At 50.1% G+C, this 18,311-nt stretch overlaps 1 protein-coding gene across 2 annotated transcripts in view; it reads left to right on the forward strand.

Moving 5' to 3' along the window:
• The window catches only part of pitpnm3 (PITPNM family member 3), a 70,355-nt gene that overhangs the window by 35,892 nt on the left and 16,152 nt on the right, over positions 1–18,311 (forward strand). For both annotated transcript variants that reach the window (XM_031573207.2, XM_031573208.2), the window contains exons 4-10: positions 1,374–1,444; positions 2,004–2,224; positions 9,174–9,363; positions 10,285–10,407; positions 11,882–12,063; positions 15,729–15,886; positions 16,293–16,463. In XM_031573207.2, the coding sequence (XP_031429067.1) occupies positions 1,374–1,444; positions 2,004–2,224; positions 9,174–9,363; positions 10,285–10,407; positions 11,882–12,063; positions 15,729–15,886; positions 16,293–16,463 (1,116 nt within the window). The remainder of the gene's footprint in view (positions 1–1,373; positions 1,445–2,003; positions 2,225–9,173; positions 9,364–10,284; positions 10,408–11,881; positions 12,064–15,728; positions 15,887–16,292; positions 16,464–18,311) is intronic.

Below are 18,311 nucleotides of genomic sequence, written 5' to 3' on the forward strand. Positions count from 1 at the left end.
ACAGCTCATCAGATCCTGTTTCTCAGCTCACCAGATCCTCTTTGATGATGTTTTGTTTGTTTATGGAGTTTCTGCTTCTACATGGCCCATTCTGGCAGTGATAAATGCAAGCAGTGATTTCTCGCACAAGCCTGAGCCATCGTGTGAATACTGCTTTTAAGCTCAAGGGCGTTGAACATGCAAAGGGTGAAAATGAAAGGGTCCGCCTTTCAAACTATGGAACTGAAGCGCCTCTACTCCTTTCTCCAGTAGAACGAGTGCCATGTTTGTTATCCATCATAAGCTACATGGGTTTTTCCAGCTCCTCTTTCAGAGGGCTCCATTCGGCTGCAATGAGAAGAGACAGATGCCCTTATTATTCAGTTATTCATGGCTGGAGAGACGGAGGCTTTTTCACATCATGCATTTTGAATCCCAACACACCAACATCAACAGCTCCCGCGTTCCGAGGCTGGTACCCCGTCTCTTCCCATCATCTGACTCGCACCCGAGGCTGGTACCCGTTCTCTTCCCATCATCTGACTCGCACCCGAGGCTGAGCATGGGCTGGCGCATTCATTCTCTCCCTGCGCCTCGCACAGATAGGCTCCGGTGACTGCACTGCTGTGTGTCCATGGTGCAGGGAGAGGAGGAGAGAAGGTACAGTATCAGTGAAACTTCCCTCCCTCTGGCTGCCAGCCTCACTGCAGAGGTGTGTGTGTGTGTGTGTGTGTGTGTGTGCGTGTGTGTGTGGTGGAGGTTTGGGGAGAGAAGGTAAACAAGCAGTGTATGAAGAATGGGGCTGAGTGCCAAGCCCAGAGCTGGAGTGACGGGAAGGCAGAAGAGAGAGGTAATGGCTTTGGCCAGGAGCCTGCGCTGGCTAGGCTACACCTCGCAGAGATGCAGAGCCCAGGACAGACTGAAGCAAAGGGGAAAACAGTCCTCCGTCCAACAGTCCTATTAATGCACAGTGTTTTTTTCTTCTTCCTCCTTGTCTCCCTCACTTCCTTTAGCAGTCATGGTCTGGGAGGGAGAGGGCAGGGGGTGTGGCAGTAACACTATGTCTTTGTTGTGCTAATATTGATTCTCTCCAGCGAGATGCTGGGCCTGAAGCACAGTGTGGTTGTTAGTGTCTTGTCTTATAGTTTGTGAAAACAAAAAATATAATCGAATGTAAGGGAATTGAATGGGGAATCTGCAGAGATTCACAAGCTCATAAGATGAGTTCACTGCGTCGGATCAATAATCACACATAAGATGAGCTCACTGCGTCGGATCAATAATCACTCCGCATTAGATGTTATCAGCGTCTCTGTGAAAAACTGCTTGATTGATGGTCTCTCTCTCTCTCTCTCTCTCTCTCTCTCTCTGTGTTTCTCTCCCCTGCTCCACAGAGAGCCTGTACCGCCATGGCCGCCGCCGATGCCACCCCCAGAGCAGCATTGATGGCCTGGAGGATATTGAGGTAGATTCCCCCACTACAGCACACTCATGGCCAACCATTTACCTCTGCATGGGGCAGCAGGATGGTACACTTATCTCTACACGCTCATTTTAAGGAGACGTACTGTACTGTGCATCTAGGCTGATAAAACCAGATGAAAAAGCTCTTTAAGATATCATATGTCCATTTGGATAGCCTGTTTGAAATACTTTACAGTTAGTGAATCATTTGTAAACTATACTGGTCAAAATACCTATCAACCAGCCTTTAACTTTTCGATGCTTGTAATCCCAACTGTACTGTTTTGCTAACTGTAAACAGATCGTTTTAAAAACATGGGCTGTGGAAATGAATTGAGCCTGTTTGTTGACTATGTACTTATAGTTCAGCCTGTGCTGGAGTCAGTCTCTCACAGCACTCGCTGTATGTACTCACAGTTCAGCCTGTGCTGGAGTCAGTCTCTCATAGCTGGGCTCTGCCCTTGTGCTACAAACAGAACTCTAAATAAATCACTCCTCTTGCCCTCACTTGACCTCCTGATGTTTCATCCTGACTTCACCTCTTCTCCCCCAACCCCCAGAGGAAGTGTAAGACTGAGGTTCTGATCTTGCTGGTGCATGGCGGGAACATCCTGGACACGGCCGGAGGTGACCCGGGCACCAAGGCGGGCGACGCGAGCACGCTGGCATCGGTGCTGGAGAAGGTGTCCAGTGCACACTTCCAGGCGGCTGCAGAACACGTGCTCATCAAGATGGTGCCCTGCCCAGCGGTGTGCGCCAAAGCCTTTTCTCTCGTCTCCAAGTGAGTGATGGAGGGAAGACTAATAGTGTGTGTGTGTGTGTGTGTGTGTGTGTGTGTTGTATAATATCCTGAGGAAACTAGGAGTTCATGCACTAAAGTTTTGCTTTCTGGCCACATCCTCAGGAGTATTTGTAACAGAAGGTGACACTATATATAGATATATTTGTGCTGATTATACATATTGATGTGTTTGGATGGAGAAGAATGCCTTGCTCTTAGCAACCATTAACAGCTTGTCCTATATATTCCTCAAGGTGGTCTGATTTAAGACTTAAAGCCACGGGCTTGCTGTGTGTATCATGGAATTCAGGAGCACATGGTGAGCGGGTTGGAACAAGTGCATCTGTTTGGCAGCCATACTTACTCAGGCTAATCAGTGGGACTGCCATTAGTGGGCCGCAGATGGCAGCCAAGATCTGCCCGCCGGATTCAAATGTCTTGGCCAGACGGAGATGGCGCAGTGACAGCGCTGATGAAGGTTAAACAGAGGAGCGCATCGCCCTCAGCATTTCGGAGCAGAAAACAAACACACCGCCGGAAAGACGCCGCCGCGCTAATTAGCATGCCACTGACATTTAGCGTCCTATCAACAGCGAGCGGAATATGAAATTCATAACCTTTATGGCTACAGTTCTCCTCTCCTTTTTAATTGTCTTTTTTAAACAGTGCAAACCTCTGTAGACACTTTCCCGGCAGGCCGACATGAAAGCGCATCGATTCACAAGCAATCTATTAATTGCCTGGCTGTTCCTGCGCTTCTCTGGGGCTCAGAAAAGACAGAGTGATGGAGCACTGTGTTTACCTAACTAACTGCCTCCGCTCCATCTCTCTCGCTCCCCGTCTCTTCTGTGATGGCGCCTCTTGACAAGGTTATGGGGGGGGGGGGGGGGTGTGGAGGGGGTGGGGGCGACAGCAGAGCAGATATCTTGCCAGGGCCGGTTGATGCGGGAGCGAGCACATGCACACCTGCGCCGGATCAGCTCTGGGAGCCCTCGTCTCCGTGCTCCTTCCAGATTTGCACGGCGGATGAATTTCCTTTTGATCACGGCGGGTAATGAAGGCTTAGGGGAGCTGTAGGAGCTGCTCGGTTCCTTTTGACGGCGGGCCGCTTCAGACCCCATGCAGCAGGAGAGAAAGCTGGCGGCTCAGGCTTTTATCCCTGCACCAGGCCTCCACACAAAAATACCCCTCTAATTAAAATGGAGGCTGACTGTGGGCACAAGGTCTGGCCAGACATATGCACTATTTTGAGATGGTTTTGATGAGTCGTTACAAACATTTGAAGGTGCTTTGCTGATTTCGTTAGATGTTGTGTCTTTTGGCTGGAAGGCATTGGTGTAAGAGAAAGAAGCAAAGCAAAAAAGGGACTGTAAATCGGGGGGGGGGGGGGTAAGCAGAACTAAAGGTTGTGTCCTCAGCAGTTTGATTTCTGCCTTGTTGAAGCTCTCCATGATGAAAATTTGAAAAGAAAAACATCCTTTTGGAGCACAGCAGGGTTGAGTTACTGCCACATCTCTCAATTCCCTGCTCTCTGATAGCCAAAACTCATGCACACACACACACACAAGAGCCCCCCCTCCCCCCCTCTCTCTCTGACACATACACATAAACACAGATAAACTAGTCCACATAAACACTGGGTCACACACACACACACACACACACACATGCGGAAACACTCAAACAAGCCCACATTATCATGCTGTGGCACATATTCTCCAGCCCCCATGTCATTTAAACAGAGCTGCCTGGCAGGAGAGCGGCGTCGCGACCCTGTTTATTTGCATGCCAATCAACAGTGACAACAACAACAACAACAGCAGCATTAAAGGAGTGCGCATTGGTGAGAGAGGAAAAGATTGGCGGCACGGAGCAGCAAATTTAATCTCCTGCTGTGGTCCGCCAGCTTGTGGCGGTGAGAGCCAGCGAGGGGTGGAGGAGTGAGACGTGACGTAGCCTACCTAAGACAGCCGGCCGGCCCCACTAAACAGGACCACTGCTGGAGGGCCACAGCACAGCAGCCTCACAGGATGCCCACTCCCTCCCTCCCTCCCTCCCTCGCCGGATGAAAGCAGTTTCATGCATTTTTTGCAGTCGTCCAAGTTAATAGCTCTTCAGTGTTTCTCTTCTGGGCTCCTCTTTCTCGGGTGACACAGGAAGTTAAGATGCCGTGACGTGCAGCAAGGTATAAAGTGTGTGTGTGTGTGTGTGTGAGAGAGAGTGTTTGATAATGAGAGGTCGACGTGAGGGCTCACAGAGGCGCACCTGTAGAGGAAGAGAATGAAAGCAAGTGCAGCCGTGCTTCGCCTTCACCGCGCGGTATGGCACATCCAATTAGTGAGTCTTGACAGCCGAGGCTTCCGGATCGATCCGCTCGCAGTCGCACCGCAGGGGCGCAATGATCTCCTACGTGACTATCGAAGCAGTAATGATTTATCGCTCAAAGCCCGAGAGAGCGCTCCTCAAGGCTCAAGTCCTGACGGGGAGAGCGTGAGAGTTCGTTCCGAGGTCTCCAGGAGGGGTAACGTCACAGGGGGAGGGCGTGAGAGTTCGTTCCGAGGTCTCCAGAAGGGGTAACGTCACAGGGGGTCTCTGACCTGTGGTGGAGGGCACACAGAAGGCCTCTCATTACTCCTGGCTGAGGGGGATGCACCATGGCCAATCTCTCTCTAATTAAGACCTGCTCCCACACACACTCCCTCAGCCCCTAATGCATCTCTTCTCATTTAGACCAGGGCAAAATGTTTGTGCTGTAAAACCCACCATTAGGTCACAATTGCAGCAATTAGTTAAGCCTCGTCTGGAGCGCCGCTTATCTGCACTGTGTTTGGCTGTGCGGTGCCGGCTGGGCAGCGGCGGGCGGGTGGGGGAAGGGGAAGGGGATATTGATGAATTCTCAAGGTTGGGCCATCTTGTGTGGGCCTGGAGAAGACTGCAGTGAGGGCTTTATCTGATTCCTTGCCCTTATCACTTGCCTGTCAGACCTAATAGGTTGAGAGCTTCCTATTATAATGACAGGCTCCTCTCGCTCTCGCTCTCACTGTCTATCTCTGGGCTCGCACAAATATGATGGAATAAAGCGGAGGCGGAGAGCTGTTTCTGGACGTTTGTGGAATACAAATAAGAACTAATCAAATCTGATCAATATCTTGCCTGCTGGAACTCGTCTCGGAAGGTGTTTTCAGTGCTTCGGTTCTGCTTGCATGCTTAATGCTCGGGGATCGCTCAGGCTTACAAAAGGTGTTACAAAACCCCATCTCCCATGACCACTCCAGCATGTGTGCCTCTTTGAGCTCTGACAAGTGTTAACGCTCGTCCCACAGGAAGTGAGCAGCAACCGCAACACCACCGAGGTCTCGCCGCAGCATCTGCTGTGGGAAAAGCAGGTCTTTTGAAGCTTCCTCGTACTCTTTGAAAAAGTTTAGTCCTCGCTACCTACAGCTCTGTGGCCAGCCTCCCCGTCCGCTGACTCACCGGTGTACATCTCTAATGAGAACACGGATGCCAACGGGGTCAGCGGGGAACAGCGGCAGCGCCGTCTGGTTGAGGTGACTCACCGAGGCAGCGACACCGCCAAGGCAGGAAGGGAGACGTATGGTGAAAATGTGCGGTTTTGTGTCATAGTAAAGAGGTAAACACTTACGACAATGGTGTTATAATTTTGTTTAAATGGCTGGCGTTGTGTGTGTGTCTTTGGCAAAGTCCCAGGCTGAGCCACCACTATGTGTGTGTGTGTGTTGACGGAGGGGCACTGCAGCTGTTGGGGACGCCTCATTAGCTCTGTGGCCTCTTTATCTGCCGCTGTCAGCCACAGCCTTCCTTAATGAGGAGAAGAGATAGGTCTGAAAATAGCTCATGATACGCCACTGTTCCTTTCCATTACTGGCTAATACGGCTCCTTCCGCGGCAAGAGCATCAAGCTAAATGATGTGGAACAACCTTTTTGTGTCCGAAATGAAATTGTACGAGACTGGGGTTGTTTTGATGGGTTGTTTTGATGGCTGCGCTGGAACTTAGAGTATCAAGATGGGACATGGTGGACACAGTGATGGGATTCACTAAAGACTGGATGGCCCAAATCATGCTCAGTAAGTTGTCACTGCTTTCTGACTGTATCTTTGCCATGTGGAGACGGCCATTGGCAGTCCTGCCAGCCTTGGGGAAGTTGAGCACTGAAGTGCTGGATGCGCATCAAACAAGTGAAGATTCAGGTTCCTTTTAAAATCTCGCTCCTGTTGTCAGTTCTCCGGTGCAATCTGTTTGCATGGCTTCCCTCTGCCTTTCCTTTTGCCGATGTATAATTTGAGTCTATCTGACGACAGCAAATTAGTGCCGCAGCTTTCTGCACCTGGCATTGGTTTGCATATGCACCGGCTGAATTAGCCCAGACCGCAGGGATAAATAACCAAGGCACAATGGCAGGGGGTTTTTCAGCGCCCCATGCGTGCTCCTTGAACTTGCTCCTGTCGCAAGGTTTGCTTAATTGAGCAGGGGGCCTTGTTGGCGAGGCTCGTTATGATAATGCCCCTGTGTCTCGCCGTGGGGAGTGGGGTGGGGGGTAGCAGGGTTGGCTGGGGCATGGGTGGACCTGGTGTAAACATGACAGGAGGACAGGAGAGCGAGCTGCCCTCCGCTCTGCCCCGGGCACGTCCTTACAGCACCGTGCCAGGCTCTCCGCCGCTCCGCGCTCGGGCAGGGGTGCCCGGTGTGCCATCTGTGGCCAGGGAGGCGCCCAGACCGAGAGGAGGAGGAGGAGGTGCAGGACGGCTCTGCTTCACTGGCACACGCCGTCTGATGAACACCATCCGATCTGGTCATTTCTTGCAAAATAGGCCATTCTGTTTTTGGGAGTAATATGGGGCTGTGTGCTGAGGGAGAGTGAGAGGAGGTCTCAGCCACAGAACAGTGGGATTGAAGTGGTATCGCCGGGATCAGCTGCTCCAGCATATGTGTGTTTCCACTTTGTGTCTGTCTCTCCCTCTCTCTCTCCCTCCCTCTTTTCCTTGCTCTCAAACACGTCCCCCTCAGCTGCTATTTATCCAAAAATAAAAGCGTGGAAGAAGGCGACGCTTGACTGAACTGCGCAACTTATCATCAATTCACCTGGGAAGCCTCATTCTTCCTCGTCCCCACCCGTCAATGGCGGCCTGTCCTCCGTGGCGACTGCTGGGGAGTACGTCTCGCTGGCAGACTGAGTTATTGCCGTGCTCCCCGCCCCCTGCCTGGCCTAGGCTCACGGCCTCACGGCCTTCACCGCGCCCGATGTCTCTGGCCGTGGGGACGGGCCTTGACTGCGGCAGTATTTTAGCACGGTGAGACGGGTGGTGCCATGTGCTCTAATCAGAAAGGCTGATCGATAGTGTGGGGCTTGGCACAGCTGTTCAAGGAGACAGCACCGGGGCCAGGCAATCCTTCACTTAGCCAATACCCCCCCCCCCCCCACACACACACACACACACACACACACACACACCCATTCCCTCTACATGCACACACACACACACATTCCCTCTACATGCACACACACACACACACACACACACACACACACACACACACACACACACACACACACACAGATATATATATATATATATATATACAGTACCAGTCAAAAGTTTGGACACACTTTCTTTGATTTTTGTATTTTCTACATGGAAGATAACACTTTTTTTGTTTAGTACATCATTCCATATGTGTTCTTTCGTAGTTTAAATGTCTTCAGTATTAATTTACAATGTAGAAAATAATAAAAATAAAGAAAACATTTATCATCAAAATTAAAGGTGTGTCCAAACTTTTGACTGGTACTGTATATATATATATATATATATATATATATATACGTATATAGAATCATCCTTATCATCCTTCTCCTACCCACCCTGACAGGGGGCTCAGCCTCCTCCCTCCCGCTAGAGCTGGCTGACTGGGCCTGGCAGGTCTCTGGTTGTGCTGGTGGCTGCTGCAGGCGGACTGGTGGCTAAAAACAGGAGACAGAGACAGAGCCCTGGGGCCGCTGCCAGCACAGCTCAGCACAACACAGCTCAGCTCCGCTCAGCACTGCCTGCCTGCCAAGCTGCCAAGCTGCCTCATCCGCAGAGGAGGCAGAAAAGTCACGGTGACGGCCACCGAGATGGTCTGATTCATGGGTTTGTTTGCCCAGGCACTTTATTGATGTGGAAATGAAATATGCCTCCTGGTTTGAAGTTCTTGGCCAAGTGCCCCGCATCGCAGGTCTGTCTGCCAGCAGGCTCATTTTAATTACCCATATAATTACCCAGTGTGACCCCTTATCAGGGACCCATCACCAATACTGGACGGAGGATAATTGGTTCTGGTTTTACACCCAAGTGGTATTAGTGTGAATGTATGTATAGAATGTATCGAATGTCCTAGAAATAAATGATGAAAATATATATTTCATGTCTTTTATATTTGTCATGCTGTTGGATTTGTATAGGAGCTGAACATATTGATGCTGAAGCTAAACCTTTATATAGGTTGTAAAATCCTTCAATCACAGATGAAGGGTGAATTTTGGCCAATAATTGATCCTCTTCACTGTTTCCACATCCTGAACCTGAGCCACTAGTCTACATAGGCATTGATCTTATTATTGACATGTTTTGAAATGACTGATCAATCCCTATCATGTTTGCAGCTAGTGGACCCACTGGGAGAGTCAGTCAATCAGTATGATAATTGATCACAGTTGAATTCCTCCATGTCCTGTTTCAAGCTCTAGTCGATATGACAATCCATGTGGTAACTGATTATGGACGAATAACTAATAATGACAAGGCCTATCAACTCCTCTCTGTGTCACTAATCAGTTTGACAGTTGATTACATCTGGACTTGTCTCTGTCTCCCCACTCTGAACACCTGCACCTGTTATCTATGACAATATGAATAATGGAGTCTTCATCTCCTCCTGTCTCCGTCAGCTTGAACCCGTACAGCTATGACGAGAGCTGTGTGTCCAGCAGCGTGGACCACCTCCCTCTGGCCGCGCTCCCGCTCCTCGCCATCGCCGCGCCGCACTACCAGGACGCCGTGGCCACAGTCATCGCTCGTGCCAACCAGGTCTACCACAGCTTCCTGCAGTCCCCGGACGGCGAGGGCTTCAACGGCCAGGTGCCCCCCCCCATTCCCTCATTATAAAGAAAGAAAGAGAGAAAAGATATGAGGTGCAAAGGCACCTGGTTCCCCCTCTGCTTCTGAGAGGACTCTAACGGGGCTGGGCTGGGCTGGGCTGAGTCATCTGCTGTGAGTCATCCCAAACCCGGCAGAGGGGGTCTCCGGTCTCCCACGTGCTACAGATAATCACTTCATCTCATCTCTATAATAGGAGCAAATGATTTTGGGAGGAAGTAGCCTGGGCATTAGTGTACTGTGTGTGTCTGTGTATGTGTGTGTGTGTGTGTGTGTGTGTGTGTGTGTGTGTGTGTGTGTGTGTGTGTGTGTGTGTGTGTGTGTGTGTGTGTGTGTGTGTGTGTGTGTGTGTGTGTGTGTGTGTGAGAGAGATTGTGTGTGTGTGTGCGCGCGCGTGCGTCTGCAGGGAGTCTTAATCCACTCTGTACTGAGTCTCTCTCTCTCTCTCTGTAAATCTGCTGTCTCCTCCGAGGACTAAGACAGCCATGAAAAGCGCACACTAATACCAGAGACTGGGAATTCCATGCCATTGTGATAAGGCACTGGTGATTTAATCAGCCCCAGCCGACGCTGAGGAGAGAGTATTTATGTCTAGGACCGCATTGTTAAGGCTAGCATTGGCGGTCGACAGCATTAAAAGCGTCTTGGGCTTTGTGGTTTGGGAGATGTTGAAGGAGCCTGTGCACACACCATCACCCACATCAAACACTGTAAGAGCCTCAGTGAGCAAGTGCGATGCCTGTTGTTGTTTTAAGTCCCAATTAGCTGTGCGTTATTGACTGTGTGATCGAGCGGCGTCTTTAGCAGCGACTCGCTCGCTCGCTCCCGTCGCTGTGCTGTTGATTGAGCGCTGACGGAGTAGGGGCTGAATGGGTTGTTTGTGTGTTGGGTGTGGTGGGCCAGGTGTGTTTGTTGGGCGACTGCGTCGGGGGCGTGCTGTGCTTCGACGCCCTCTGCTTCAGCAACAGCCAGCGCCCGGCCAGCCCATGCAGCAGCAGCAAGACCAACAGCACCGAGAGCCTCAAGGTATGGCACACACACACACACACACACACACACACACACACAAACACATATACACAGACACACACACACACACACACACACACACATACATATACACAGACACACAGATACACACACACACACACACATACATATACACAGACACACAGATACACACACACACACACACACATATACACAGACACACAGATACACACACACACACACACAAACACCGACCGACAGACATACATACACACATACACACACACATACACACACACACACACACACACAGACACACACACACACACACACACGTACAGACACACACACACACACACAAACACACAGACACACACAGACACACAGATACACACACACACATACACACACACACACACACACGTACAGACACACACACACACACACACACACACACACACACATACAGACACACACACACACACACACACACAGATACACACACACACACATACACACACACACAAACACACATACACACACAAACACCGACAGACATACATACACACACACAAATGCACGTGATACAGTGATTTCACTGCTCTGTTGAGCCGTCCACACATACAGTGATTCCTCGTCTCACTGTGCTCCCCCCATATGTCTGTGCGCTGCATGGGGTTCCATTGTGTTCCCGGATATGTTCCACTGCACTCGAAAAATCTAATCCACTTAGCTCAATTCTCTGTACTTTTGACCTCCGCTCACAGCGCCTCCCTCCCTTTCAATCCAGCCCCGCCCTGCCCAGCCCAGCCTCTCCCTCCCCGCCTCGCCGCTACCCTACCCCTTCCCCGGGCTCAGACTCAGACTCAGAGTCTAGCTCCAGCTCCTGCTCTGTCCCAGATCTGTCAGCGTGTTTGTTTTCAGCGCTCCCTATTGTCAGAGCTGGTCTCAGGCCATCCCATACTGGACAGAACCACTCTCCCCCCATCTCAACATTCTCTCTCACTCTCTCTCATCCTCTCTCACCACTCTCTCCCTTTGTCTCTTTCCCCATTTGGTCTCTTACCACTCTCTCAATGTCTCTCTCTTTCACTCTCTCTCTCTGCCCCCCATCTCCCTCCCTCTCTCTCTCTCTCCCTACATGAAGCCTCTCCATAGACTAGAACAGAAAAGGCCCCTGTGATGACAGTAAACACTCTCCCCACAACACAACAGGCAGCGTGCAGCAACTGTAGACTACTTAAAGTGAAGCCGGTATTTAAACAAACACACAAACAGAGAGACAAACAGATATCTTGATCTCCCGATCTGCACAGTACTTACTCATTCCCGACCAGAGAGAGCGTTTGAGTCATTTGCCCATTTGCACATTTATGTAATCACAGCGCATGTTTAAGTGCATGAAAGTGCACTATCCCACACTCTCTCTCTCTCCCTCCCTCCCTTCCTCTCTGTCTCTCTATCTCTCTTTCCTGTTCTCTCCCTCTCTCCTCTTTCCTCTCCCACGCAGGATAACCCAGGCCTGCTGGGGGAGGCCAGCCCTGGCCTGAGCGGCAGTAAGCGACTCAGTAAGAGCAACATTGACATCTCGGCCCTGGATGAACATGGACGCCGCAGGCAGCCCCTCAGCCGCAAGCAGAGCGACTCCTTCGATGACGCCTCCTCTGGACAACACGCCACCTTCCTCAGCAGGTAGAGGACATCACACACACACTTACATACATCACCTTCCTCATCACACACACTTACATACAGCACCTTCATCATCACACACACACTTACATACATCACCTTCATCATCACACACACAGCACCTTCATCATCACACACACACTTACATACAGCACCTTCATCAGCAGGTGGAGGACATCACACACACTTACACACAGCACCTTCCTCATCACACACACTTACATACAGCACCTTCATCATCACACACACTTACATACAGCACCATCATCATCACACACACAGCACCTTCATCATCACACACACACTTACATACAGCACCTTCATCAGCAGGTGGAGGACATCACACACACTTACACACAGCACCTTCCTCAGCACACACACTTACATACAGCCCCTTCTACAACAGGTGGAGGACATCACACACATGTTCAAACAAATATCAAAACTAAGTTTAATTTTGATGTATGATGAATTAATAGTGATTTGTATAGCATGCTATATAACCGAATCAATACACCACAGCATGTAAGATGCGCAGACTTGTGCATTCCTATACAAGATTTCCCCTTTTTCAGCATATATATGATAACATACGGCGACATTTTCATATTGGCATGTAGGTGGTAGATTTTTATCTGTAGAATTTACATTTTTATTTCAAATTCATGACCATTCTATTTCTTGAACCAGATATGCAGGTGAAGCGGGTTGCAAAAGATGTGTGAAATGCCTTTTAGCTCCCCAAATGTATGTGTGATCTGGTGATTGCAGTCTTGCAAATCCCCTGAGAAGAATGAGAGAGACAGAAGCAGACGCTTTGAGTCAGACTCAAGGGTGGGGGGATTCCTCTCACTCACTCTCAAGTCCTGCATGAGTGTCCTAACTCGGATGCACACTTCAATAGAAACAGAAAAAGTAATTCCATTTATTTTCATTAGCATGGAAAGGGATAGATGTCTGCGTGTTGAAGGCGGTGTGTCAGGTGGCGTCTGGCCCCTTCTCCAGGTTATCATGGAATGTGTCACTCGCCCTTCTCCTGCTATTTATCAGCATTTGCTGCGCGACAGCCTCGTCTCTCTACCTACCTGCCTGCCTGCTTGCCTGTCTGCCAGCACCGCAGCTAAAAATAGTCTGTGTATGTGCAGGCAAGGAAAACAACAACAACAAAATGCCGCAGGTAAATAGCAGCGCAATTTATGGCAGACGTCTCCTCACCATGGTAGCACAGAGCAGCACCGTGACGGGCTCTCACAACAGTCTGAAGGGGTTCCATCAACACCTTCCAGCCACCCTCCTCCATCTTTAACCCCACCCCACCCCACCTCTCGCCCGGCCATGGTGCCTCTCTGTGTCTGATGAGTAACTTTAGTTAGATGCTCCATCCTGCTCCCTGTGAGGCCGGCTGTGGAGGAGATGCCCCCCAGCCTGGATGTGCGGTCACTGGGAGGGCACGGTGTGGAGGGCTGGGTAAAAGCTCCACTCGTGCCCCCAGCAAGGGCGTTTAGCAGTTGCAACAACAGCTTCCGCCCCAGGTTCCACTTCTACAACCACTCCGGTTTAGTACACCTCACAGTACACACTCTGTGTTTAACCACCCAACATACAGGCTATCATACATATGCTAACTCCTCATAGAATATGTAGTGTATACATACTTCTGTGTCGACCCTGCCTGGCCTTCCTTGGCCCTGCACACCTAGTGTAGCTGTGCTCTCTCTCCCTCTCTCTAGCAGGTTCATTGGTGCTCAATTGTGGTTGGTTGGTTGGTTCTTCCTAATTGGCAGGGTGATTAGAGGCCTGCTCTCTCCCCTCCTCTGAGGGCATTTGGCTGTTGTTTTCCGTTTAGCTTGACACCCCTACACATACCCTTGTGCTCCAGTGTTGTTTTATCTTCCGCTATACTGATGTTCTATACATTCCTTATTCATTCTATTCATCAATGTACTTTATTTATTAACACCCTGCGTGTGGCCACCCCTTCACGTTACCATGCTCTGAGCCAAGAGTGAGTAACATCTGTCATACATGAATATGTACTCCTCGACACACACTCACACACACACACACTCCTTGTAGATGTCATGCCAACATGACTTGCCTTTTCACACCCTATCTGGGCTGTCTGTGTAAGCCGGGTAGGGGGAGCAAAAGTGGAAGGGAGGGGTGATTGTTTAGATTTATGGACAATAAACCAAACATACAACTATACACACAAACCGAGCAATATGCAGACTCATCCAATTAAGCAATGATTTGAAAGAAAAATAGAAAGTCAGCTGTAAGTCCTAAATGTCTTTCAGTCTACAAAGTAGTTTATTTGTCCCCCAGATATGAATGAACCCTGGATGTTGCTCAGGGTTCATTCACAGTTTTTATTTAATGCGTACGAAACAAATGTAAACACGTTAATGTGGTGATGACTCATCAGTGGCTCTTCCTTCTATCTGCTGGGTATCAGTAATTACTTTTTAACAACGTTTTGCTTGTTCTTGTTTGACACACTGCCTCTTCATGCATCTTATCATGCATTTAGAAAGGTTTTTAACCTTTGATAAAGTCAAGGCTCTGATTGATTAAATAACGTACATCACTGAAGCTTTTTTTTCTCTTCGTTTCTGAGTCAGAGTTCCGACTTCACGACGCATTCTAGTGCAATTTCTCATGTTCAGAATATCCGTGTTCCAAGTGGTCTTGAACACGGCATTACAGACGCTATGTTAAACATCATGTCTATACTATCTAAACCCCCTCCCCCAACATTATGTCGGCTTTGTTTGGTTCAGTGTAAACAAGTAAAGCTGGCATAATGAGGGGTCTTCCTAATGTCAGTATAGTGGGTTCCTGTTTAAAAGGGGTTAGAATGAGCTGGGCAGAGAGGCGGAGGTTGTAGATGAATGTCAGAGGGAAACCGAAGAGGTCCGTCGATGGAGGAGAGGAAAGGTGACATCCATTAGTGGGAACGGTCGATCCACTCCCCCGGGACGGTGCAGGCGTTAGATGGCGGATGCTGGTGGTAAGTGGGCCTGTGTTTAAGGGACACGCCACAGCTCAGACAGTTAGGAGCTCCACGCGTGTCGGGCTGAAGCCTGGGCAAACAGGAGCAGCACCACTGCCTGAGTCTCTGTCCCCCCAGGCACCCAGCTCTGATCTGATGCTCTGATCCCACGCAGCCTTGAACGGGCCGGGAGCGGCCCACGCTGCGCTTGGCCTCAGTGGTGGAGGAGAGGCGGGGAGGCTCAAGGCTCTGGCCTCAGGCTGTGCCCCAATCACAAAAAGTACTTGGCCAGAGGAGAGGAGCGCACTGACAGTGAAGAAGCTGCACGCATCACAATGACTCACACCCACACACTCACACACTCACACACACACACACTCACACACTCACACACTCACACACACACACACACACTCACACACACACACACACCACACACACACACACACTCACACACACACACACACCACACACACACACACACACACACACACACACACACACACACACACACAAACACAAACACAAACACACACACACACATACTCAAACACTAACACTTTCCCTGATCGATGCCAAGAGCAGGAAGGATGTACAGTCGTGATTTGTCGTTGACTCTATTTTTCATGCCTTTCTGTGTGTGTGTGTGTGTGTGTGTGTGTGTGTGCAGTCTTATTCAGGACGGTGCGGACCTACGGCCAGGCAGAAACCACAACCTTGTTCTGAACCCGGGGCGTTTTGACTTCGAGGTGTCGGACTGTTTCCTCCTGGGCTGTCCACTGGGCCTGGTGCTGGCCATGAGAAGGACTGTGCTCCCAGCTGTCCAAGGTGAGGCTGTGGCCGCCTCTGGCTTTGACCTTCAGTCCATCTGTGTTTCTCTTGTCACTGTGTGTCAGCTGCCAGCTTTTACTGTTGGACACATACAAACACTTACAAGAACATCCTCTTCAATACACACACACTCACAAATCTATATCCTTTCCCTTACACACCTACACACACAGGTATCCTTTCTCTCTCTCTCTCGCACACGCACACACACACGCACACTTACACACACACACACACACACGCACACACACATACATACACACACACACACACACGCCCACACATACATATACACACACACGCGCACACACACACACACACACACACACACACACACACACACAGACTGCTCAGCACCCTCACCTCTCCCTCCTCTTCATGCGCCCCCCCCCCCCCTCCGTAGTGACACAACTGAGGCCCGCCTGCTCTCAGATCTGCAACCTCTTCTTTCCGTCGGACCCCTCTGCCTCTCGTCTGGAGCCCCTGCTTAACACCGACTTCCACCGACTCCCACCCTCCGCCGTGCCACGCTACCAGCGCTACCCCCTGGGAGACGGCCGCTCGGCACTCATCGGTGAGTGAGAAATCATCATCATCATCATCCACCGTCATCCACCATCCCCAACAACACCCCCGTGCTCTGAATTATTAATTTAGCTCCACTGGTCCTGGACGAACATTCTCTGAAATGTAATTTCACTTCTATTTGTTCCATCTGCTCTGTGTGTGATTGAATCAAGGTAATAATGACTTCTAAAAGTTTGATTTGATTGGGTTTAGCTGGAATTAGCCCTGGTGTGGAAATCTGAAATGTTTCACTTACAGCTTTGTGTCCCGGGCTGTGGGAAATAGTGTGGTTTATCTCAAATAACAGGCACACAAATAAGAAGTGTGACTCTCACACACACACCCACACACACACACACACACGCTTACCTGTGAAGGTTATGTGCTGACCTGAGCACACACACATAGACAACTAAATACACACACACACACACACACAAAGGCACAAACACCCTCAGTAAACACAGAGCGGGGGTCTGAGCACCTCTCCGGGGCTGTTTGCATTTTAACAACTCAGTCCCAGACACAACCCCAGCTGCTTCCGAGCCTGAAGTTGGAGCCTAATTAGCATTTACGCCCGCGTCGCCTCACCCCCCCGACTCCCCCACTCTCCTCAGGGAGCGCTGCTAACGTGAGCAGTATTACAGTATTAGCTCTCCTCGGGGAGCGCTGCTAACGTGAGCAGTATTACAGTATTAGCTCTCCTCAGGGAGCGCTGCTAACGTGAGCAGTATTACAGTATTAGCTCTCCTCGGGGAGCGCTGCTAACGTGAGCAGTATTACAGTATTAGCTCTCCTCAGGGAGCGCTGCTAACGTGAGCAGTATTACAGTATTAGCTCTCCTCAGGGAGCGCTGCTAACGTGAGCAGTATTACAGTATTAGCTCTCCTCGGGGAGCGCTGCTAACGTGAGCAGTATTACAGTATTAGCTCTCCTCAGGGAGCGCTGCTAACGTGAGCAGTATTACAGTATTAGCTCTCCTCGGGGAGCGCTGCTAACGTGAGCAGTATTACAGTATTAGCTCTCCTCAGGGAGCGCTGCTAACGTGAGCAGTATTACAGTATTAGCTCCTCACGTCTGTCAGACACGCAGCGGCAGCCCCTGGAGTGGGAGCTGAGGGGGACGGAGCCACTGGTGGTGGTGGTGTGTTGGTGCACTGGGGATGCTGGTCAGGGGTTTCTCCGCTCCCTAACGAGGTTGTGATTTATTTTCAGCACATTTTTACCCTCCTTTTGGGATGTTGCGACACAATTTTTTTATTTTTTTTATTGCTGCTGCTTTTTTAGCCGAAGGCTCACACACTAGCTGGTGGTGTGGTGTTTTGAAGCTAGGCATTAAAGAGAGTAACACACACACACTAGCTGGTGGTGTGGTGTTTTGAAGCTAGGCTCACACACACACACACTAGCTGGTGGTGTGGTGTTTTGAAGCTAGGCTCACACACACACACTAGCTGGGTGTGTGGTGTTTTGAAGCTAGGCTCACACACACACACACTAGCTGGGTGTGTGGTGTTTTGAAGCTAGGCTCACACACACACACTAGCTGGGTTTGTGGTGTTTTGAAGCTAGGCGTTTAAGAGAGTAACACAGTGCACTGAGTCTGGAGAACAGAGGGTGAGCAGCTCAGCAAAACCCAGAGGGATTTACCAGGGAACAGATTCTTTTCATTCTCTGTTTGCTATCTGTGATTGAAACCCCCACCAATGAAGCGTATGGTTTTCTTCCAAGCTGCTATCGCATCCGAAAGCCTCCTCCTCATTAAAAAGCAGAGTGTGATGTCTCAGCAACATTTGGGGAGCGGAAGAGAGTGAAAAGTGAGTGATGGAGAGAGAGAGGGAAAGTGGAGTGAGAGG

This window comes from Clupea harengus, chromosome 9 (assembly GCF_900700415.2).
Source record: "Clupea harengus chromosome 9, Ch_v2.0.2, whole genome shotgun sequence".
Classification (NCBI taxonomy): domain Eukaryota; kingdom Metazoa; phylum Chordata; class Actinopteri; order Clupeiformes; family Clupeidae; genus Clupea; species Clupea harengus.